General features: G+C 33.8%; 1 protein-coding gene across 1 annotated transcript in view; it reads right to left on the minus strand.

Moving 5' to 3' along the window:
• Positions 1–25,296, minus strand: part of IQCK (IQ motif containing K) — a 140,404-nt gene that overhangs the window by 16,490 nt on the left and 98,618 nt on the right. Inside the window, exon 8 of the mRNA XM_052001680.1 lies at positions 19,113–19,224. Within this exon, the coding sequence (XP_051857640.1) occupies positions 19,113–19,224 (112 nt within the window). The remainder of the gene's footprint in view (positions 1–19,112; positions 19,225–25,296) is intronic.

Here is a 25,296-nt window from a genome sequence, read left to right on the forward strand (position 1 = left end):
CTACAGATCTTGGTAGACTCCAAATTTTAACTTTTGTTAGTATGAATAGGTTTGTCATATGTCCACAGCCCCACCACCCTTCTCTGTTTTGGGAGGGGGAGATTGAATTCAAATTACCCTAGGAATTATAATCAAATCAAAATTTCTCCTGCTACTGAAAAGAGAATATTAATAAACTTGACTCACCCATTCCCCATATGATTGCATCCCTTTTTTAGAATGTGGATGGGAACTGTCTCACTTCTGTGATGATATCTTCAGTGCTTTGTATAATTGACACTGGACTCAAATGGATCTGGAGGGGAAAGGGAGGCAGGTGACCTTGCACAGGCCTCCTGCACTGAACCCAACTCACTTGCATGTCAGGACAGCACCTGCCTGATGTCATGGTCCTCTTTGAGAGCAAAGGACAAACAAATAACTACAACAATAACATTATACTTATCATATAATAAGGGCAGCTAATGGCACAGTGAATAGAGTACTGAACTTGGAATCAGGAAGACTCATCTTTCTGAATTCAAATATGACCTCAAGTACTTACTAACTGTATGATCCTGGAAAAATCATTTAACCTTCTTTTCCTCAAACTTCCTCCACTGTAAAAGGAGCTGGAGAAGGAAATGGCAAACCACTCCAGTATCTCTGCCAAAAGAACCCCCAACAGGGTCACATAAGACACAACTAAATAATAAGGGTTTAATAAATGCTCTTCATTGTTTCCTTCTTTCCATTCTTTATACCTGTCCTCTTTTTTTTCTTCCTTACCTTTCATTTCTTTCTTTCATTCTATAATAAAGCCTTTTAGATGCCTGAAAATGATTTTTATGTCTGCTCATGTCTCCTATTCTTGAAGCCAAACCTCTCCAGTTCTTTTAAATAACCATGCTGCATGATTTTAAAGTTGTTCTCTATGGATGCCATCCAGCTTAACAATATTTATCCTAAAATACGTCATCCTGAAAATATCATAGTACAATTTAAAGCATAATTATGTCACATACAAAACTGAGGAAGGGTTTATAATAAATATTTGCATTATGCTAAAAATCCTTAATTTGCAGTTAGCTCTTGGCTCCATGTAGGCTATGGTCACATTGGTGATATCCATGCCTAATATGCCTCGGTTATAAACTATCTTAAACCAACAGAGATATCTAAAAAGGAAATTGTTTTCTAAAAGTCCTGTATATTTGTAGTAATTATCACAAATAATTTAAAACTTGGGGGAAAATACTGATGTATTCTCACCCTTACATCATTTAATCAGTAAATACATTAGATACTATATCAACATGGTGTAATAGAGATGCTAATGAATTTAGAGTCAGGAGAAACCAGAGTCCTATTCTGACACTAGTTGTATAACCATGAACAAGTCACTCCCTCTGCCTCAGTTTGCTCACATGTAAAATTGGAATAATAAGACTTGACATACTTCTCTCTTCTGAGATTCACATGAGACAATGAATATAAAGTTCTTTTTAACCTTAAAAGTGCTCATAATTTATGAGCTCATAAATCATGCATGAGGGACTCACTGTGCTAGAGACTATAAAGAATGCAAAAATGAATAGAATTAAGTTTCCTGCCCCCAAGAAGCTTATAGTTTAGTAGCAAACACACAAGATGTGAACAAAAAATAACTATGAAACAAGTCACTATATCTGAGTGGATTCAAGAAGATAAAAAACTAAGAATTCAGATGAAGGAAAGATGACTTCTGGCTTTATGTAAGATATAGCATTTAAATCAAGCCTTAAAGAACTGACAGGATTTCAAGAGGCAAAGGAGGTAAAGGGAATTCTACTTGGGATAGAGTGAAAAAAGGCACCAAGTTTGGAAAGTCCAGAACACATGTCGGTCAGGAAATTCAAGAAAGATTTTGTGAGATAAGCCTTGAAGGACAAACTCAGGGTGAGTGGTTGCAGCTGTCATATGTCATGTTTATGAGTTTACATTCTCTGGCCCAACTTCTTAAATTTGAGTCAAGACCCCATATAGGGTCTTATAACTGAATGCGGGAGTTTGCAAAATTATAATTTACTTATTTTATATATCTACATACCCAGGATCACATGAAAATTTATCAGGCAAAAAAAGGTCATAAGTGGAAAAAGTTTTAAGAAGCTCTTGTCTACAGTGTAAGCAATAGGAAACTATTAAAGGATTTTGATTGCAATGGCAATTCCACTACAACAAAATCAACTTGAACTTGACTAGGGACATTTTATTACCTAAAGTTTCATCTGTATGGATTTCTTTACTTTGTCTTATCTTATCCAAATAACACTCATTCTGATACTTCCCAATAAGCATTCATTTTGACAGCCAATAAGAATGAAAAACTCATGACATAGTTAATGTCATATGTGTCTAATCATTTCTAAGACAGTCATCAAACAAGTCAGGCTTAATCAAAAGATAAATGCACAAATGAATGTGTAACAACAGAAAAAAAAAACATACTAGAATATTTCCAATTCTAATTCTTTGGCTATTGGGAAGAGACACTAGATGTCTGTATGGCACATTTGGATACACTCCTCTGAAAAGCCCTTTTCCCTTACTGCTGCCCATTGGAACTTTCCATAAGGCTACTAATTTTAGCTTCACTTACTGACTAATGAGATACTCCAGGGTGATAATATCAGGATTTTAATTTAATGACCACTAGATGAGGGGAGGGGTAAGTGTTGATATAGTTTCAATCTATTAAAAATATGTTTGGTATCATCACAATTAACAAGTGAAAATTTTTCCCAATGTAAATATCCCACATAGAGCTGATTAAACTCTTCACACTAAGTCATAGTCAGATAAATCAAAACAAGCAATCATTCCACAGTAGCCTTACACTTTACTGCCCACCTTGGAACTCTCTAAGTCCCTTAAAATGAAAGACTGGATAGGTTTACAACAAGAAGCTGCCCTGAGGTTTTGAAAATTCCTTATCACTAAAAAAGAAAAAAGAAAGATAATTCTTTAAAAATGGAAGTACTGAAATACCTGCTAAGACCAGCCTCCACTAACTTTGGGAAAAGACCCTTGAAAATGTTCTTCCAACAAACTCAGACTGCAGTTGCTCAGTTTTATAGCATTCGTTTTCTCTTTATTTCCAGTCTAGAAAGAGTCAAATTTGAAAACTGGCAGAAAGCACAGGGCACTCAGGTCCTAAATATAGATCAGGGTAGTGAGTTTAATGGAGCAGCAATGTTGGCTTGGTGCTTATGAGTAGAATACGTGCCAATTAAATGGAATGGCTTCTTCAAAGGGAAAGACTTAAAGAAATACAAGGATTTCCCCCCCACATTTCTCATTGTGGGAAAGCCCCATCTGACATTAAAAGTTCTAACACCATTTTAAGAATAGGTCTTAGTAGACACCAGATAATGCATACAATCTCATTCATTTTGACAGACTTCTATGTTGTCCTGATTGGGCTTATCTACAAAACATTTATAAGTAACTTAATGATATGGAAAAATCTGTTTTAACATCAATTGCACTAAGAATGGGGCCATTGCCATGTTCTACACAATGTCCTCTGCACTTCTGGTGAAAAGTAATATTTGGGATGAACTTTTCTTTAAATAATGGAGTGAAATTTAAACTTTTATTTCATAGTATCACCAATACAAACGGAACAAAGAGGTGAAAAGAGAATAAGTTATAACAGCCTTCTAAAAACAAACAACTTTGAAAGACTGAAGAACTTTGAAAGACTGAATAACTGCGTTATCAATGCAATAATGAACCATGGTTTCAGAGGACTGATGATAAAGAATTTATTCACCTTCTGAGAGAATGCAGATAGGCTAAATATGTAGAATAAGACACATATTTTTAGATATGACCAATACCAAGATTTGTTTTATTTGACTATGCATGTTTGTTACAAGGATTTTGTTTTTCTTTGGGGTGGTAAGAAGGGTTGGAGAGAGAGAAAAAATACTTGTTTATTGAAAAAATAATTCATTATAAAAGAAGAGCTAGATGAGCCCCTTTTTTGAGTCTGTTACTAGATTCACTAACAATTTCACTTTGTATTTATATGAGTAAGTTTCTTTTTATTGACAAAGTTATAAACACATCAGATTTGAAATAATTTTCTCTTTCCTTTTCTTTATTGCTGACAAAAGTTCATTGCAAAGATTGATCACAACAATATGACACACACAGCTATGTTGTTTAAAGTATTTTTATTAAGTGCATGTATTTTAAAACAAAATTTTCCTACAGCATGACATGCCAAAGAAGATTAATACTATCAAGCACCAAAGAAAGAAATAGATTTGAATGTCTGTTACACATTATAGTTGATTGTCTTAGAAATGTTAAGCCTCAAACCCTGAAATTTGCTTTACCTATTCTCTTTGATAGGAAAAATTTAAACAAGGCACAAGTTGGACCATGATAGATATGACATACACCTGATTTTATTTATTTCTTGTAATTTTTTTAAGTCATTACTTCTAATAATAACTTACATTTATATAACAACAATGGTGCAGTGGATAGAATGATGAACTTAGAATCATAAAAATCTGAGTTTAAATCCTGTCTTAGACAATTACTAGCTATATATTGGGCAAGTCACTTGACCTCTGTCTATTGCAGTTTCCTAATCTGTAAAATGGGAATAATAATAGCATCTACCTCCCAAGACTATAATAATAGTTGTAAAGGATTTTGTAAACTTTATAAAGCATTATATAAATGTCAGCTATATGTTAGTACTTTGAAGTTTGCCAAGTGTTTTAGTGATAGACATTTTCTCCTGGAAATGATCCCAATGTTTGGGCAAAAAGTAGCAAAAATCTTTAGAAAACTCTATGCATTTAATAACTCACCAAATCATTGGATCTCAGAAGAGGAACTTAAGAGATGATTCTGTGTGAGCCCTTTTATTTATAGATGAGGAAATTATATCCCAGAGAAGGGGAAATAATTTCCTTAAAATTAGTTACTTACTTGTAAACATGGAGTTAGGACATAGTTCTCCTAACTCATAGTCCAAACAAAATTCCATTTCAATGAATGATATTTCAAGCAATTATAGCATCTGCTAAGAGATAAGTGATGGGGTCCCTTCTCTACTTCCCTTCTTACTCCTACATACATACACATGCAGTGTTCACACACACACATGCATGCACATATGCACACACACTTTGGTGTAGACATAGAAACCCTCTGATTGACCTACTATAAACCATGATGATCCTTTTTTTTTTTTTTGGTGCTGATCCCAAACTCCATGGAAATACTAAAGGGGTGATCCCAACCTAAAGACCTATCTTTCTTGGTGGCTTTTGAGAAGGAACAACTGCGATAAGCTGCTGGGTGAGAAAGTTCCTCATCTACCTAGGTGCCATATGGCTGTGAATGCATATGTCCTCTGTTTCTCTATCTTGGTTGTGTCAATTCTTTTCTGATTTTAGGTGAATGAGTATTAGAGACTGAACAGGGAAGATTATGACTCTGTCAGCTTTGAAAGATTGGATGAGACATCGACAGCTAGTGACAAGAGCAGTAGGAGCTGAATCCATTAAGGAGAACAACTTGCTTGATTCCCCCCAGCGGTGGATTTACACAACAGTTGAAACACTATGCCATGAAAGCAAGCTTCACATCCCGCCAAGTGATGCCATGCCATCTAAAAAGTAGATGTCCATAAAGAGTCTAAAATACTGGGATGGGGAGGGTAGAGGGGGCCTTCATCCTGCATTTTTAAAAGGATACTCCAGAAAGATTCTGTCTTTAAAGCTATTCTCCACATGTTTTTACAATTAACTTACAATACCAATAATTTTTCAAGTGATAACAGAAAAGTCTCCCCAAAGAATAATCTTTAACAAGTTATTTCTTCACTTTTATTTTTGTGTGAATTCAAACTTGCTATAAATTCAAGTGTTTTGCTTAAACTTGATTCCTTATTTTTTTATGTTTATTTTATTTGTTTTTGCTCATGGCCATTACTTAATTTTTTTTTTTTAATGTGAATGCTTTCTCTGACCCCAGCTAATTAGTATCGAGCCCGCTGTATTCTTTTAGAGGTTTTTTTTTTTTAAGTACTCATGATTTCTTAAATTGGATTTCATTTCCATTTGAAGTAAAAGAATAATGAAAAATACCATTCTCTGACCCTGATATGACATGACATTTTACCATAGTTTTTAGTATAAATAAAATATCACTGGGTGAGTTAAGAAAATGGAATTTTTAATTAACTTCTCTGAAAAGGAAAAAAAGTTTTTATGGAAGAAACACAGGAGAGTATTAAAAGTACAAAGAAAGCTTCTTTTTGTGTTCTTGAAATAGGGAAAGATGATGCTCTCACTGTAAGATCTGGCCTTTCCCTCCATCATAGAGTGATCACCTAGTTTATAGTCCCAGATCATGCTACAAGTAACTTTCCTTCCTCAGCTTCCTACAATGGCCAGTTTTATGCACTCGGAAAGAAAATTTCTTATTCCTAAAGAGGGAATGATAAAGGCCAGCTGAGGATTCATGCTTTTGCATGGAGATGTCAGTAATGAGATACAGAAGAGTTTTAGAGTTTGAGGAAACCTTAAGAGATTATCTAAAGTCATTTTACATCTTACTGATAAACAACTAAGGCTCAGAGTGGTCATATAAAGGCTCACAAGATTATAGGAGACAAAATGTGAGGTAACAGGAGATAGACTCATAGGAAAAACAAAAACAGAACAAAACTCAACATGGATGCTGATAAGGATAGAGGACTCAAGAATCAAGCACAAACACAAGGAGAGGCAAAGACATTAGGACACAGAGATGGGTACGCATTACAGGCAGATTTCTAATAAGGACAGCTATCCAGAGAGTCAGAAATATGCAGAGGATATAAACCAACTAAGATGACTCTGAATAAATAGAAAGTGTAGGCCCAGAAGAAATAACTTTGTCTACTGTGCTCCCTTCTACATTTTATCTGGGTGAGATCTGGTTAAAATTATTATAAAGGAAATATTAATCAAGATAACTGCCTGAACAGGGGGTAGAGCACCCAACTTCCATGTGATACTCCAGCAAAATCCCAAAGTTCACTCCAGACAAAATGAAGATCAAGAAATTCAATGAGAAAGTACAGTTAGTGACTTCTTCTAGTCCAGAACTGCACAAATAATCAGAAAAAGCCTACACTCCACTCCCCAATCCTGCAAAGTCAACCCTGGTATACAATGATCTCACAAAGTGACCAGAAATGGTCAGGGATATATGAAGCCTGAAAGGTTTGTATCTGAAGGCAGTAAGAGCTGTAGTATATGAATGTAATGAAATATTATTGTGCCATAAGAAATGACAAATTCTTGTGAGAATACTGGGTAGTAAAATGACCCGGAGTAAAGTGACAGAACAGCATAACAATTTATACTAGGGCAGAAACATTGTGATGAAAAATGACTTTGAAAATAACTTAGTATAATCACCAATTGTGTCACCAGAGGACCTATGAAGAAGCCCAATATCTACCTCCTTACAAAATGTTGATGGATACAAGATGCAGGGACATACATTTTTGGACATGGCCACCAAGTACATTTGTTTTACTTGACTATGCTTATATGTTACAAGGTTTGGTTTGGTTTTTTTTTTCCTCTTGTGTTTTAATTTGGGAGGGAGGGTAGAAGGAAAGGACATAAGAAATAAAGATAAAAATGAAGCAATTTGGAACATTTTTTAAAATGTACAGAAAAGAACAGAAAGAAAATCAGGCAGGACAGAGGGAAGTTTGAAAGTAATATGTAGGAACAGCTAGTTGGTATAGTGGATAGAGCACCAACCCTGAAGTCAGGAAGACCTGAGTTCAAATATGACCTCAGACACTTAACACTTCCCAACTGTGTGACCCTGGGCAAGTCACTTAACCCCAACTGTCTCAGCCAAAAAAAGAAAAAAAAAGAAGCAATATGTAGAATATAACATATATATTTAAACACAGCAACATGACATGGATGTTTGTGGTTTCATACAAAATCCTCTGTGTTCAGCAATGCAAATAAAAAAATTTTGTGTGTTTAAGTTCAACTTTTAAAAAATTAAATATAAGGGCAGTCTGAAAGAAAAAAAGGGGAAAGAAAGAATTGTTCAACAGTTTTGTGACCTGATAATTTATTTATTTGCAGTTAGGTGGTGCAGAGGATTGAATAGCAGGCCTGGAGTCAAGAAGACTTGAATTCAAACTTGATTTCAGAAACTTAACTATCTGTGTGACCGTGGGCAAGTCACTTAACCCTGTTGGTTCAGTTTCCCCATCTGTAAAATGAGTTGGAGAAGGAAATGACAAATTACTCCAGTATCTTTGCCAAGAATACCACAAATGGGAACATGAAGAATCAGACATGATTGAACAACAACAATAAATGTATTTACATGAAACTTGAGTTTTTAGGTTTTTTAAAGATTACTTTTCTTTTGGTTGCTTTTCTAAATTACTGACCAACTAACTAGTCATTTTAGGAGGCCCAAGATAATTCTCCCTATTTTCTCTACCATGGACTTTTCATAAAGGAAATGCTGAAAAACAAGCACATGTGATATGAACATAAAATTCCTGGCGATTTTACCACCTGGACAGGAAATATGATGTACTGAGTTTACACAAATAGATGTGAGAAGGATTACTATAGTAATTTTAATGCAGAATAACAAAAAAAGGAATCTCCACAAATCCTTTAAGCATAACTTCATCATCATATTATTAGCACTTGCCAGCTAAATAATAACAGCAATGAAACATGCACTTGGAAATCAATAATTTGTTATAAGGAAAGAATTCTCTTTCCCAGTGAATTACATGATAATGTTAGTTTCACTTCTTCAGAAAACATTCTTTGATTACTTGTCTATTGGGAAATGGCTCTTGGTATATTTGTATCAGTTCCATTTATTATGTTATATATGTGTATGCATAATCTATCCTAAATATCAGACTTTTATCAGAAATTATTCAATGCTAAAACCGTTTCTTTTCTTATGACGGATCTTCATCTTAGAAATAACTGTCATATCCCTCTTTGTCTTTTCTTCACTGTATTAAATATTCTCAGTTCTTTCTTTCTTTACATAGTTTATGTGATATAGTTTCCAAAGTGATCTATCAAGTGTTAAGTAATGTCATTGTTTGTACTCAGGGTAACAGATAAATAGACCAATAATAAGTGGCAATAGAAGCTATCAAAACAAAGCCCTTTTTGGTGACACTTGCTAAACAGTTTTTTAGATTGCGTGAAACTAAATTTAAAAAGGTGAAGGGGCAGGAAGTAAGAAAAAGAGAGAGAGAAAAAAAATGAAGCACTTTATAGGAAACAGATGATAATCTAAGGGAAGGAACAGGATTTGGGAGATTATTTCCTAAACTGATTTTATGTGAATATATCAAAATTATATACAATTTATGTGTGTGTTTACAGCTGTAATTGTGAGACTCAACACAGATTATAAGACAACAGCAGTGCCCAATTATGGCAAGAACCCTTCTGGGAAGAAACTTATTTGGGCTGCATTTTAATAACTACAGAATTAATAAATGACCATCTGTATTAACTTATTTTGGTTGGCATCATACAAACGTTTCAGATAAAATAACAAATTCTGAACAGGTCATTCATTTAAACAATTAAATAAAAGAAGTGAGCCTTAAAAAGAAAAACTTTAATTCATTTCTCTTATCTTGGGATTATTCAGACACTTAAACAGAAAATATATTCTGGATATGCAGACTTTTGTACTTTTTAAGCGAATTCTGTTAATGTGCAAATTAATGTGTCATCAAAGTATCACCATGCCATGTACCTTAACACACAATATTTTAAAGTAATATCGTTGGCATGAGGAAGATGAAAAAATATCAGAAGGCAAAAGTGTCAGAAGAGAAGTAAGTTAGTATGGGGAAGGGATCCTGTGTTTTTTTATTAAGCAATTAAAGTTCTAAACTTTGAGGAGTAAAGGGTGTTAATGAGACAGAAATGAAAAATCTACTTATAAAAACTTTTTCTTTTTAAAGACTCAAATCATTTTTTCTCTTTCATGAGGCATAATTATCATATTGTGCAAATCAGGAAAAAAGAAACACAGAGATTACACTAGTGGTCAAAAGTCACACACTTCATGATGTAAATGGAGGTCAGGGTAAGAATCTGCAAGAAGATATTCACTAGGAAAGCCTGTCAGCAAGGGAAGGAGATAGTACTATGTACACCAGTAACCAGTAACATTTCACCTTTGGAGACATCTAACTATTTATTTATTATGCTATTTTATTTTTATTTATTTAGTAATTCTATCAAGAAGACCTATCAAGAAGACCATTCCAAGCATCCTGATCTATATCTGGCCATTGGACCCAGATGGCTCTGGAGTAAAGTGAGGCAGGTGAGCTTGTACAGCTCTATCTCATTTAAGTCCACTTCACTTGTATGTCAGGGCACCACCTCCTCTGAAAAGGAAGGACAAACAAAAATAACAACAATAATAATAACAATGAACTGAGGGAAGACCTATCACAAGAATATGGCCTTGACCCAAGCCCTAATTGTGACCTGAGACTTTGCAATAACAAGTTGAGTGTTAGTTAAAAGCCACAAGTGTTCAATTATTTCCCTCCTGTCCCCTCCTTACCTTTTCATTAGCATTTATCACTTAAACACTTAATATTTAACATTTAATTTTTTTAAAATTGTAAAGAGTGTGTTATTGACTGGTAGTCTTTGTTTTTGGAGTAGATATTTAAATTAGGATGTAAGCCTGGAGTCCCCTAGCCAAGAAAAGGTCAGAGGTGGTGGGAGCTTCCATGTTAGGTTCTATATAAAGTTGTGTTTTGCAGTTTGTGCTTTGCCCTCCTCTCTGTTGGGAGTTGCCCTTTCTCTAGAGATCTTAATAAATTAATTTTTTTTGCTTTTTACATTGAGAGTATCTGATTTCATTTTGGGTAGGATCACTGTCCCACACAGCAACAGCTCTCTGATCTAGAGAACTTCCACAGTAGTGTCTGGCTGGCTTCCTATGGCTCACAAGGATCTGGAATTTCAAAAGTTTGGAGGCTGACATGAAAAAAATGTAAGACCAGAAGTTGCAGCTTCTTGATCAATTGGGTTAGGTTTCCAATTGTACAACCTCATAACCAATACTGTGTCAGCTGCACAATGTGGCTGCAAATCCAAGAACTCCAATCATATTTCTCTATTCATTATTTCATATAAATGTTGTTAATATATGTATATTAATAATATAAGAAGTACAAATGAATCTAAATTCTGAAGGTATCAGAAAGCTAAAACATATGTAGTGCAACTGTTGGATATCCAAATTAAAAGACAACCTTAAACTGTTAGTAAAAGCAGTAGAATGAGTTAAGGTTCATTTATTTACTTGTTTGGGTGGGAATGGGATGAGGATGGAGTGGGAAATCATTTCTTTGAATTTTTTTTGTTTTAAGAATTTTATCTTCTACAGCACTAATGTATCTATCAGTTCAAGCTTCGCTTTCAAACAACTATGGTAAATGCATTAAAATATGTAAAACACTAAAAAAAAAAGTAAGCTCTGATATCACAGGAACACATAAATAGTAAGAACAAAACATATATAATGAACTAATTATGTGATCAAAATGGTTTCTTTATCACTTCCTCAATACTCCTTCATACCATTCTTTACATAAAACATGGGTACTTAACTATATCATTCATTGGAAAACTGCTGTGTCACTGAGATTTTAAACAACCAACTGAAGTACAAAGGGCAACTTGAAGCATCTTTTCAAGCAGATGGCTGGCTGTGATTGTTACTACAATCATTTAGAAATAATATAAAGTATTAATACAGGATGTCCCAAAAGTCCTATTACAGTTTTAAGCTTTAGTAGCTTAAATGTGTATTTTAAATAATTCATATGAAGTAATAGGGCATAGTGGATAGAGAACTAGTTTTAAGAACAAAGAAAATCTCAGTATACATCTCACCTGTGATATAGTTATCCCTTTGACACCTCGACTTTTCCATTGAGATTTTGATGGTTGGCATAAGAAATTAAATGGGAATTGTGGGGGTTGAGTTTTGTGGAAGCTTCACATAAAAGACAGCAAATGACACAAAGCCTATGACCAGATACTTAATCCAAATTTTACAATAAGATATTGTAAATACCTTATAAAAGAAAAAGAAAAAAATTAGATCTTCTCTGGTATAAAAGGAAAGCTAAAAATTTTTATAAGAATTTTTCATACTGAGGGAAGGTGGGGGCAGTTGTCTTGCCCCTCACCGACTCCCACTTCCTTCTTTCCCCTTTTCTTCCATTTCTCCTTCCACCTCCCCTCTTTCCTTCCTCTCTCCCATCCCCCAATAAGGAAAGGATAACTACTGGTTCTGTGATCTCTGTTCCCCAGGCAATGCTCTAAAACCATAAATTACAAAACAGGCTCCATTCTGCATTAGGAGAGGAAGTTTCACACACCAAGGGCATTCTAGGTAGATGGAAGCAGAGGTCTCCTCAACAACAACAAAAAATCATGAAGTATATAAATGAAGGCAGCTAAGGCAATTTCACACCATCTGTCTGAAAAGAATTACTATAAGGACAGGTTCTGACTCAGGGTAATCTGAGGACGTCTACATTATACCACAATTCCACTACAACTGCTAAAAATACTCTTACTCAGGCTTTCTATGTACAGCAATACTTCTGGGGGAAAAGGATTTAATTATTTTTTCTACACCATAAATATCTACAAATATCCACAAATAACACTGTATTTCATCTAATGGTTTCTTTTAATTTGAGCATTTTCCTTTAAGACGTTTTCATTCCGTGTGCTGTTTGAACAAAAATATTTAAAGAGAAATGTGATGTAAAAATAATTTTAATTTAGAATCCCTTCACTAATTATTGTTAGTATATTCTCCATCTAGCTACAGAATTAACAATTATTTTCAGATGTCTCTGTCACAAATCTTGAGTCTAATCGCAGTGTCACCTTAGCTAAAGGATTTCTTGTCAAGACCTTGCAGATTCATGATGTTTAAAATGAAGAACAATTCTACAAACGTATGTATTTAACATAATGATTTAGTCCAGTGCTACTTGAGAGGAAAAAAACAACAAAACATTTAAGGATTTCAGCTTTGACTTGGTGGACAGCAGTTTTATTCTCCTAATCACAATTTTGGCACAGGTCTAAAATAGCTCTAATCAATGCAGATCACAAAGTAATGGGGAACCAGGGAAGGAAGGGGAGAGAGGGGCGGGGGAGTACTCTCTGGCAAGACCAGGCAGCTGTGGTCTCTCCACAGAGAAGCCAAAGGAGTATTCTAGTCTCTAGTGAGCACTCCTTCCTAGTATAAAGGCTTTCATCTCTTCTAGTTAACAATTACATAAACTTCCCATAAGTCTCCTTCCTAATTAACCTCAAATTTGGCTGGGAATATACTTAATAGAAGAATTTTCTATCTTTTGATTGAGTCCTCTTTACTTTTAGACTAAGTGTGATAGACCAAGAAGCTTTACCCAATGTCAAGAATCAAGACAGGAAGGCAGGAAGGAAGGAAATGAGAGAGGGAGAAAGGGAAGAAGGAAAAAAGGAAGAAAGGGAGAGAGGAAGGGAGAAAGAAAGGGAGAAAGGGAGGGAGGGAGGGAGGAAGGAAGAAGGAAAAAGAGGGAAAGAAGGAAGGAAAGAAGGGAGGGAAAAAAGGAAAGGAAGAAGGAAGGAAGGAAAGAAGGAAGGAAGAAAAGAGGGACAGAGGGAGAGACAGAGGGATGGAAAGAGGGAGGGAAGAACAGAAGGAGAGAGGGAGGAAAAGAAAGGGGAGGGAGGAAGGAAGGAAAGCAAGAAGAAAGAAAAGAAGGAAAAGTGGAAGGGAGGGAGGGAGGAGCTATCAGGGAATAGCTTTACAAAAATCCTGGAAAAAACAGACCAGTTCAAGATATAAGAAAACTATAGGTTACAGTTTGTAGATGCTATGAAAAAAGATGACTTTATTCTTTAGGCCTGGTTCAGTGTTCAGAGTCATTATTTTTGTTATGAGTGAAAAGAAGGTATTATAAAACATATAAGCTATGTAAACAATATACATGTTATATATTATTTAATAAGATAAAAAATGATAATTAGTAGCATTTTCTTTGGCATTTCAAATGTTAAGGTATTATTTTCATATTTGAAACAGAGAAGTTCAACTGTTCCACAGAAAAGAGATCTGTACAAAGAAATCATCAGTGGATAAAAAAAGGATCATGAAACATCAGAGCTGGAAAGTCTTTTAAAGGTCATTGAGTCCAATTCCCTATTTTATAAGTGAGGAAAACAAGATCCAAGAGATGTAATGACTTCCATTCAAGTCACCCAGCACTCATTGTAGCTCTAGATACACATAAATGCCTACTTTGTAAAGAAACTAGGTCACACAGTGTTTTGTACTTCTGGGTCATCTCTACGCCATCCCTTCATCCCTACTTCCTCCTTATAAGAATACTGAATTCCAAACCTGGAATCTCCTTAGGCACAAATCTCATATTGCCCAGTTTCGAGCTTCCATCTCCCTTCTTGACATCTTCATAACTTTTCCTCCTCCTCTCTAAACTTCTAGTATATTGCCTTGCTTTTGATGCTAAGTGATCAGCAAACATTTATTAAGCACCTACTATGTGCTAAGAACTGAAAGACAAGAATGAAGGAAAAAAAACAGATGGCTAGAGATTACCTATTTACTTCCTATCTTTGTTCTCACTCAGACTGAAGTTATTGATTTGCCACAAGCAATATTGAATGCTGTGGGAATCTCATCTCATAATGATATCTCATAATGCTTTTTGTGGAAGGATCTTTGGGCAATTAGTGGTATGAAAACACGGTATAATAACAAAGGGATTTGTATTTTTGAACCACTGATACTGGAGTGATATGTCATTTCCTTCTCCAATACATTTTACAGATGAGAAAATTGAGACCCTCTGTCTACTGTACTAAGAATTAGAGGAGTAGGGCAAGTTAGGAAACTAGATGGTACAGACCTGAGTTAAAATCTGGCTTCAGAAAGTTACTAGCTTTGTGATTGTGGGTACATCACTTAATTCTATTTGCCTGCATTTCCTCATTTGGAAAATGAACTGGAGAAAGAAATAGCAAACCACTCCAGTATCTCTGCCAAGAAAATTCTAAATGATATCACAAAGAGTCAGACATGACCTAAAAATGACTGAACAACAACAAAAACCTAAAGATGTGTGATGAATACTTCATAGAGAGCTAGTTAGTAAACATTTACCACCACAACCCTAACTACAGGTCCTGCTGAGTGCAGTCTGAATTTTACCTCAAAGGTATCACTGAGTTTTGGTGGGGTGACATTCCATGGCTGACTGAGAAACAGATATATGTTTCAAGTTCTGGCTCTGAGTCCCAGCTTATATGCTCCACACTGAGTATAAACCAATCATTATATCACTAGGAAACCATTATTTGTTGTAAGATTAAATCAATCATACCGAACCATGCTAAACTAGATAACCATTGTCTCCTCAATTACACTGAGTACCTTGTTTCAAGTTCTGGCCCATAACAGATATAATTTATTCAAAATGAACAGGACAGATAAAGGAGAATAGCATTTTCTATTAAGAAACTATAGTCATTCAAAGGATATGAACAGACAATTCTCAGATGAAGAAATTAAAACTATTTATAGACATATGAAAATATGCTCCAAATCATTATTAATCAGAGAAATGCAAATTAAGATAACTCTGAGATACCACTACACACCTGTCAGATTGGCTAGAATGACAGGGAAAGATAATGAGGAATGTTGGAGGGGATGTGGGAAAACAGGGACACTGATACATTGTTGGTGGAATTGTGAACACATCCAGCCATTCTGGAGAGTAATTTGGAACTATGCTCAAAAAGTTATCAAACTGTGTATACCCTTTGATCCAGCAGTGTTTCTACTGGGCTTATAATAACCCAAGGAGATACTAAAGAAGGCAAAGAGACCTGTATGTGCCAAAATGTTTGTGGCAGCTCTGTGTGTAGTAGCTAGAAACTGGAAAATGAAAGGATGCCCATCAATTGGAGAATGATTGAGTAAAATGTGGTATATGAATATTATGGAATATTATTGTTCTGTAAGAAATGACCAGCAGAATCAATACAGAGAAGATTGGCGAGACTTACATGAACTGATGCTGAACCAGGTGATCATTATATACCTCAACAATGATACTGTATGAGGATATATTCTGATGGAAGTGGATCTCTTCGATAAAGAGAGCTAATTCAGTTTCAATTGATCAAGGATGGACAGAAGCAGCTACACCCAAAGAAAGGACACTGGGAAATGAATATAAACTGCTTTCATTTTTGTTTTTCTTCCCGGGTTATTTATACCTTCTGAATCCAATTCTCCCTGTGCAACAAGAGAACTGTTCGGTTCTGCACACATATATTGTATCTAGGATAGACTGTAACCTATTTAACATGTAAAGGACTGCTTGCCATCTGGGGGAGGGGGTGGAGGGAGGAAGGGGGAAAATCGGAACAGAAGTGAGTGCAAGGGATAATGCTGTAAAAAATTACCCTGGCATGGATTCTGTCAATAAAAAGTTATGTAAAAAATTTAAATTTAAATTAAAAAAAAAGAATACAACACACACACACACACACACACAAAGAAACTATAGTCATGGGTGGAGTTAAGATGGTAGAGAGTAGACAGGAAACTATAATCATATGAGGAAATCCAGTACCTAGTGGATAAAGCATAGTGGGGAGCATTTTGATGAATAGTAATAGAAGAAGAAACAAAAATATTTTTGTCATTGGCATATAGCATAATAACAACCAGGACTGAAAGAAGACATGAATCAGGGATTTGTAAAACAAGGTATAACACATGATAATAAAAGAAAATAAAATTTCAATTATCCAAATATATTTTGGATACTTTTCTCTTCAAAAAGCAAAGCAGTTAATAACTTATTGAATATATTAATGATAATTATATTTCTCAAATGGCAAAGGAACCAACCAGGGAATAATCTATTTTAGATGTGATTTTCTCTAATAGGAAGGAACTGGTTGCTGGGAAATGACAGGAATCTTGGGGAAAGTGACAGCTCCCTATTAGAGTTTGTGATAGAGAAGTAAAGCCAAAAGTAGTCTGATACAAACCTTAGATTTAGGGAAAGCAAATTTTGAATAGCTCAAATTGGGAATGAGTAGAATTACATAGACTAAAATTCTATAGGGGAAGTCAGGCCAGGAAGAGAGCCCAGATCTCCACAATGAAATTCCAAAAACAAAAAAAGGAAATAATTCAGTGAAAAGGAAAAAGAGAGTAGCCTAAAGAGACCAATGTAGATGCCCAGAGCATTACCTAACCAAATTAGAATTTTAAAGGCCAGAGAGAGAGAGAGGATAAAAATAAGGACCTGTAATAGAGGATGAAGATAACAGGACAGCACAGGACTAACAGGAGAGTGATTGAAGGGCTAAAGAGCAGAGTAAGGTTAGCCAGGAAATCCAGACATAAAAAAATATTTTTTCAAAAATCTCTCTCAATGGGGCAGTTAGGTGGTACAGTGATTAAGCACCAGTCCCAGAATTAGGAGACTGTATTAGCTGTGTGATCCTGAGCAAGTTATTCCATCCCCCCCACAAAAATTTATATTGAAAAAATAAGGAGGAACAAAGAAGGGATAAAACTCTCACATAGTGTGGACAGAATAGTGATAATCAAAAATAGGGAGAAGATGTAACACTTCAATTTTTGTTTTGTTTCTGTTTTCTTGGTCTAGGAGAATGAATGGCCTTTGGATTGAGAAGGACAAAACAACAAAAAAAAAAGCTTAATTGTTAAAAAGCCATTACAAATTAGAAGATAGTAAGGAAGCAGCTAGCTACCCTTGATGAAATCAAGTCATATGGTCCAGATGATCTACATCTCTTAAGTTCTAGGGGAACAAAACCTTGGTAGAAGTGATTGTTGAGCCACTCTTAAGTGATATCTAAAAGAGGGTGGGGAACAGGAAAAGTAACACAGGACTGGAGGGCAAGTGTTGTCACACTTTAAAAATCTCTAATGATACCACTACATTAAACAGAATATAATTTATATTCATAATGATGACCCAGAGATGTATTTTTTTAAAAGGCTAAAGGCAAAAGCAATTAAAATGTTGGTTGTTAAAAAGCATATGCTTCAGTTGTCTGGAAAATTATCCCATCCAGAATACTTTATTCTCTGCCAGTACTGAAAATGGCTATCTGTAAAATCTAGTTACCAAAATGCAGATAGAACTTCACAAGTATTTCTTTGATGATGTGAATAGAGCAAGGTGTGGCATTTTTAATTTATTTAAAGATTCAATATTTTTGTATTTTGCTTATCCACATAGTTACTAAAAACATTATCTTAACTATTCACTAGTTTTTTAGTTTTAACCCATTAATTTAACATTTAACCAAAAAATTAACATTTAACTATTTTATATATCTTCTTTTCTAAAAATGGATATTTTCTAAGGTCCCTTTCAACTCTAATAGTCTATAATTTTTAACAGATATTTTCTATTTCATATTATCAAATAAAAATCTGCTTGTCCATCCTGGGAATTGGAAGAGACTTCTTTTCATAAAAAAGCCAGAATATATTTTCTATATACATTCATTTTATTTTAAAGTTTCTTTTTGTGATTTTTAGGGGCTCAGATTTGGGATTAGGGCAACAATTCATAAAAAAACAACTTATCAAGTTAAATTGTATACTATCTGTGCTAAATGATAGGATGCTTATCTCACTGTCCGTAAAAGTCACAATTGGAAAGAGCAAAAGATGTCAGCCTAACACAAACATGGATTCATCTCTGAGTGGAAAAATTCCCAGATTAATTGTAACTCATCACTTAAATCTTTTCATAGTTGGATTCACATTTAGTCATTTCTAAGTTGGAACATTTGAGGTCCAAGAAGATTAATGTTGTATGAATGACCCTTTGAATTCCAGAAAGAAAAAAAAACTCTCTTGGGGCAGACTGATGATACTATTGTTTGAGAATAAACAACTAGATTCTGAATCAGATAAGGACTGACCTTTTTTTTCTTGTTTAGCCCAGAATTCTTTTACTCTCTGACGAATATGATTATCTTCCCTCAGTTGCTTCTGCCACTGGCGCAATTCTTGGATCTCAGGTTCACAACGAACCTAAAAAGGGTTACATAAGATTTTATTTAGTTTCCATTTGTTCCCTACCCATTAACTCATTATTAAAAATTCACTAAAGTTTTTTCAAACATATATCATTAATCCTCAATAATTGACCATCTTAATTGTCTCTTTCTGCAAGATGTACAGACTTTATAATGAAGTCAAATATTTGTTTTTTAGCTCCAAGTATCTAATGATTCTTCTTTTTTTCCTGTCATATTTTTCTACCATTCAACTTCCTAATATAGATCAGGATCCTTTTCTATCTCTTTAGAAGCTTTTATTTCCTTGTTTTCACATTGAAGTTCTGATTTAATTTTTAGTAATGAGTCATGATCTCAATGTATTTGAATTATAATAGATGGGCCAAAGATGAAAGACAATGTTGTGCAGTTCATAAGAGAGCTGATCACAAAGAGAATTAAAATCTGGATAGTTTTTTCTCTCCTGATTGTGTGACCTTGAAGAAATCTCTCTCAACATCTCAGTAGTCTAGGTAGCATGGGGTACAAAATTATCCAATCTGCAATAAAAAAAAGCTGATGCAAAACTCTGAAATAATAGCATTTTATTAAAAGTTCCATGGCCTCTTTAATGAAGTGAATCTGAGATGTTCCTTTTTCAAAAAGTCTTAGTTTATAATGCTTACTACCCAGATAATACAGAAGAGGCAAAGTAAAACACATAGTCTCATTGGTTGACAGACCTATATTTTGATCTTTCAGGATAAACTTCAGCTTATGCTTGTACAGATTAGTTGGTAGAGTATATCCGAATATGGGCAGAGCTGATAGTTTGAGATGATGGCAAAGCTGATTGGTCCCATAATACATTGGGGAACAGATTTGCAGGCAGTTCCTGCAATCTGAAGATAGGGTCATCTACTGGTTAAGTAGTCATAGAATCTGTTGTCCAAGGGCCAGTATTTAGGACCATTATCTTAATGAAGAGATAATAAGGGTAGAGATGTAATAAAAAATAACTAGGGGAATTTATATGCTATTGAGTTACCCCCCACCACATGAGGTTGGTAATTTATTCATCAGACACTGGTAGATTCACTAAATTGACTAACTGTATATCAGTAGACAGGTACAACAGTAATAATCACTGTCCCTATGGAATCAAATTCAACTGAATAATACCAACAATGAATCTAAATAAAAGAGGTCAAAATTAATCATTTTCCACAATAACTTTTCTAAAACTGTAAATTGCAGAGCAGGTACCAACACGTTTCCTATAGCAGTGAAATTATAGGTACAGTGCCTATCTCTAGTAATGAAGAAGGAAGTAATTTTTTTTGTTCTAGCAAGTTAGGCATTTTAAAATTGAGGCAACTAATAGCACAGTGGATAAAGCACCATGTTTGGAGTCAGCAAGACCTGAGTTTAAATCTAGCCTCAGATACTTACTAGCTGTGTGACCCTGAGCAAGCCACTTAACCTTTCTCGTTTCCTCATCTCTAAAATGAGCTGGTGAAAGAAATGGCAAAGTATATTTGCCAAAACAACCTTACATATGGTTACAAAGAGTCAGACACAAAACAAAAACCAACTCTTTTTAGTGATCATCCCCCAATTTCCAGTTTTTTGCTATCACAATGAAAGCTGCTGTAAATATTTTAGAATATGTAAGTTCTTTTCCTTTTTCCTTTATCATCTTTGAAAACAGACAGTAGTGGTATTGCTGGATCAAAGAATACAGGCAGTTTACTCTTTGGGCATGATTCTAAATTGCTCTCCAAAATGGTTAAATCAGTTTACACTTCCACTAAGAGTGAATTAGTGTCCTAATTTTTCCACATCCCCTCCAACAATTGTTCTTTTCCCTTCAATCATTTTAGTCTTCTGACAGTGTAAAATGATAGCTCAAGATTGTTTTAATTTACATTTCTCTAATCAATAATGATTTGGAGCAAATTTTTCATATGACTGTAAGTTTTGATTTTTTCATCTGAAAACTGTCTTATCATATATCTTTGACCATTTATCAATAGAATTATAACTCATATTTTTACATATTTCATAAAGTTCTTCATATATTTGAAATAAGAGACCTTTATCTGAGAAACTGTCCATAAATTTCCTCCCTTCTATTTTCTGCTTTCCTACTGATCTTGACTACATTTGTTTTATTTGTACAAAACCTTTTTTAATTTAATGTAATAGAAATGATCCAGAATACCTCATACAAATCTGATAGGTAATATGTTCCATGTTCTTCAAATTTTCTTGTAATATTTCTCATTATATCTAGTTCATCTATCCATTTGAACTTTATCTTGGTAAATGGCTTAATATATTGGTCTATATCCAATTTTTTCTAGACTGTTGTCCAGTTTTCCCCACAATTTTTATTTGCCAAGAAATGAACTCTTATTCCAAAAACTTAAGTTTTTTACATTTGTCAAACACAAGGTTACTATAATCATTTCCTATTGTAAACTATATGTTTACTCTTTGACACTTATTCATTTCTCTTCTTAGCCAGTACCAGATAGTTTTGGTAATCTGATACCTTTTTTTTAAAGTTTTTTATTTACATGTTTACATTTTTATTAGTTCTTTTGAGATGTATATGTAATATATAATATATAACTTTTTTTCTTCCAAATAAATTTTTTTATCATTTTTTTAATTCAGTAGAATAATTTTATGGTAATTTAGGATGGCATTGAATATATAAATTAGCTTACCTCATCATTTTTATTAAATTGGCCCTACCTACTCACCAAATATCTCCAATTATCTAAACCTGATTTTATTTGTATAAAAAACCATTTTTTTATAATTTTGTTCATTTAGTTCCCAGGTTCCCAGGTTTTTTATGCTTATGAGATTTATTCTGTTTTGTTTTTTGTTTGTATGTACATTTATTTTTTAATAATAGTTTTTTTTTTTTTCAAGATATATGCAAAGAGAGTTTTCAACATTCACCCTTGGAAAACCTTGTGTTCCAAATTTTTCTCTCTCCCTTCCCCCCCAACAGCAAGCAATCCAATACATGTTAAATGTACAATTTCTAGGTATCGCTTACTATCTCTTCTTGCAGGGTTCTGTTTTTTGATATATAAGATATATAGGAATACTGATAATTTATGTGGATTTACTTTATATCCTGCTACTTTGCTTAAATTTTTAATAATTTCTACTTTGGGATTGTATATCATCATATCATCTACAAAAAGAAAAAGTGGTATTATGTCATTTCCTATTCTGATTCCTTTTGCTTCTTTTTCTTCTCTTATTATTACTGTCAAGATATCCAAAATAATAATGCATAATATTGGAGTCAGTGGGCATTCTTGTTTCACACCTGATCTTACTAGGAAGGCTTCTAGCTTATCTCTGTTACAAATAATGCTAGTTGATGGTATTAGGTAAATGCTTTTTATCAATTTAAGGGAAAATCCATTTATACCTAAACTTTCAAATATTTTTAATAGAAATGAGTGTGGCACTTTATCAAAACCTTTTTCTGCATCTATTGACATAGTCTTATGATTTTGTTACTTTTATTATTGCTACAAACCCCTGCATTCCTAGTATCATTTGTTTAAAATGTATTCTTCGTAATATATTGTTGCAATCTTTTAGTTAGTATTATACTTAGGATTTTAACATCCATATTCACGAACAAAAATTGGTCAATAATTTTCTTTCTCTGTTTTTACTTTTCCTGATTTAGGTATCAGTATCATGTTTGTTTCACAATAGCAGTTTGGTAGGAAATACTTTTTTTGGCTATTATTCCAAATAATTTATTTATTTCTACTAACTGAGGAATGGCTGAACAAATTGTGGTATATGACCAAGATGGAATACCACTGTGCTATAAAAAATGAGCTTGATGACCTAAGAAAAATATGGGTAGGTTTGTTCAAAGTAATAAAGAGCATAATGAACAGAATCAAGAAAATATGGTATACAGTAACAGCGATATCATTTAAAGAACAATTCTTAGGCATTTTACCCATTATTAATTACAAAGGATCTAAGAAAAAAGATACTATCTGCATTCAGAGAAACAAGCAAATTAGAAGAGGCCTACAATGTCCAAAGCTAAAAAAAAAAAAATTAAATTTTGGTTCTTTTTCTTCTCTTTTCTAATTAAAATATTGTGACATATTTTGTTATTTTTGGAAGAGGGGAGTTTGTCCCCCTTGGTGATGACCTCTACAGTGGGAAAGACAGCTAATACACTGGATGAGAGTGTCAGGATCCAACCAGATCTTGATCGATTAGAACACCAAACTGAATTCAATTAACATGAAATGTACTAGTATTCTTGTATTTGGATATTATGAGACTGAGTGAATGCTATAAACAAAGAGAATTTTGTACTCTCTTATTCCACTTACATTAAGAATAGCAACAAGAAGTAGGGACAGGATTATAAGAAAGCAGGCTTGGGATTCAAATGTGGATTTCATGTATTATTGACACTCTGACCACTTGAGGTGTGGGCCAAAAACATACTGGTGTTCTCATTGAGGTTTTTCCTTGAAGATAACCTCCAAATGCCTCTCATAATCCAGCTCACTCAATAATGTACAATTTCTAATTTTAAAAAATTTCTCATCTTAATTCAATATATTATTAACCTGTACAAAGGAAGACATGTTCATTAAAATGTTCTTATTTTTCCCACCCACCCCCAAATATAGTAAACATATAATATTAGGATCCAGGAAATTATAGGGACAAATAATATCTAGTTTGGGGAGAGAAATCTAAAATCTTTTATTATAGTGATTATCATCATTTTCCAGGTTTAGTGAGAAAATCACAAATTCAAAATCATCCCTCAGAAGAATTTTCTAGTAACTTTCTGTACCTTCCATTTCCCTGCACACTTTTTTGGTGCCCTTTGCTCCTCCTGCTCAGATCCCAGGGCCCTCCTGCTCTCTTCATTCTCTTAACAAAGCTTGCTTCTAGGAAAGAATCTGAAAAATTTACCTATCCAAGGAATTGACAAATATTTATTAAACACAATGTACATGGCACTGTGTGCTAAGCAAATGAACCATAAATTGTTGATAAAGCTTCATGTATGATCCTTTCTAGATTCTTTGAACTTTAAAACTATGTAAAAAAAATCTAGCCAAAGGAATGGACTTGACTCAATAGGGGGTGGTCAATGTAGCACTTCAGGAAGCACTCACTGATTTTCATGGAAGGGATACCTAATTGAACAAATAAGGCAACCAAATGGTGACAAGTAGTATTTGTAATCTCTCCAGATGAGAACATTTGGTATACTATAGATGACAGTAAGATGCTGAGCAATAATCTAAGGAACAGTTAAGTAGTGAATGTTGAAAAAAATAAGAATTTTATTCAAATCTTGACATCTAGACACTTCACGTAGTATTCATTAAGATCATAATCATAGGTCTATATATAGAAAGAGAAGATGAAAACTATGTAAGGTATACAAATGCTTAAGAATTTTTTATAAAAACCTTTGGAAAGTTGAATTTAATAGTAATTAAATTTACATTCATTTACAGAATTCCTATTTAATGAACTAATAAAATATATGGAATAAGTTCTTTCACAAATCTCTATTCAGCTTATGCAAAAAAATGATTTTTAAATTTCTCTCTAATTATAGATCTAAGATAAAACCTGTTTTAAATTCTAAACATTACTTTCACTATGATTTTAATGGAATATTTTTAAATTTTTAAATCATATATTATATAATTTTAATACTGTTATATAGTATTATGTTATATACAATATTCAACAATATTGTCATCATAAAAGATACAGATACTTGCATCTTATCTTAAAAAAGTATAAAACTTTTTTATTTGAATCAAAGCTCAGATGGGTAAAATCAAATTGAGTGATAGTTAAGTTAAAGACTTACATCTTAATATGAGGTTATCATAAGAGTAATCTGTATGCCTCTTGTGAGTAGCAACTGGGGTTTTAGATTTTGGAGGATCATTGTCTCCAAAGTAGCATATGTTTAGGCCTTTCTTCAATAGTAATACCATTTTGAAATCAATTTAAGTTTTGCAAAGATTTTTTTCATATATCTTATTTGCACAGTGGT

The sequence above is a fragment of the Antechinus flavipes genome, chromosome 1 (assembly GCF_016432865.1).
Source record: "Antechinus flavipes isolate AdamAnt ecotype Samford, QLD, Australia chromosome 1, AdamAnt_v2, whole genome shotgun sequence".
Taxonomy (NCBI): domain Eukaryota; kingdom Metazoa; phylum Chordata; class Mammalia; order Dasyuromorphia; family Dasyuridae; genus Antechinus; species Antechinus flavipes.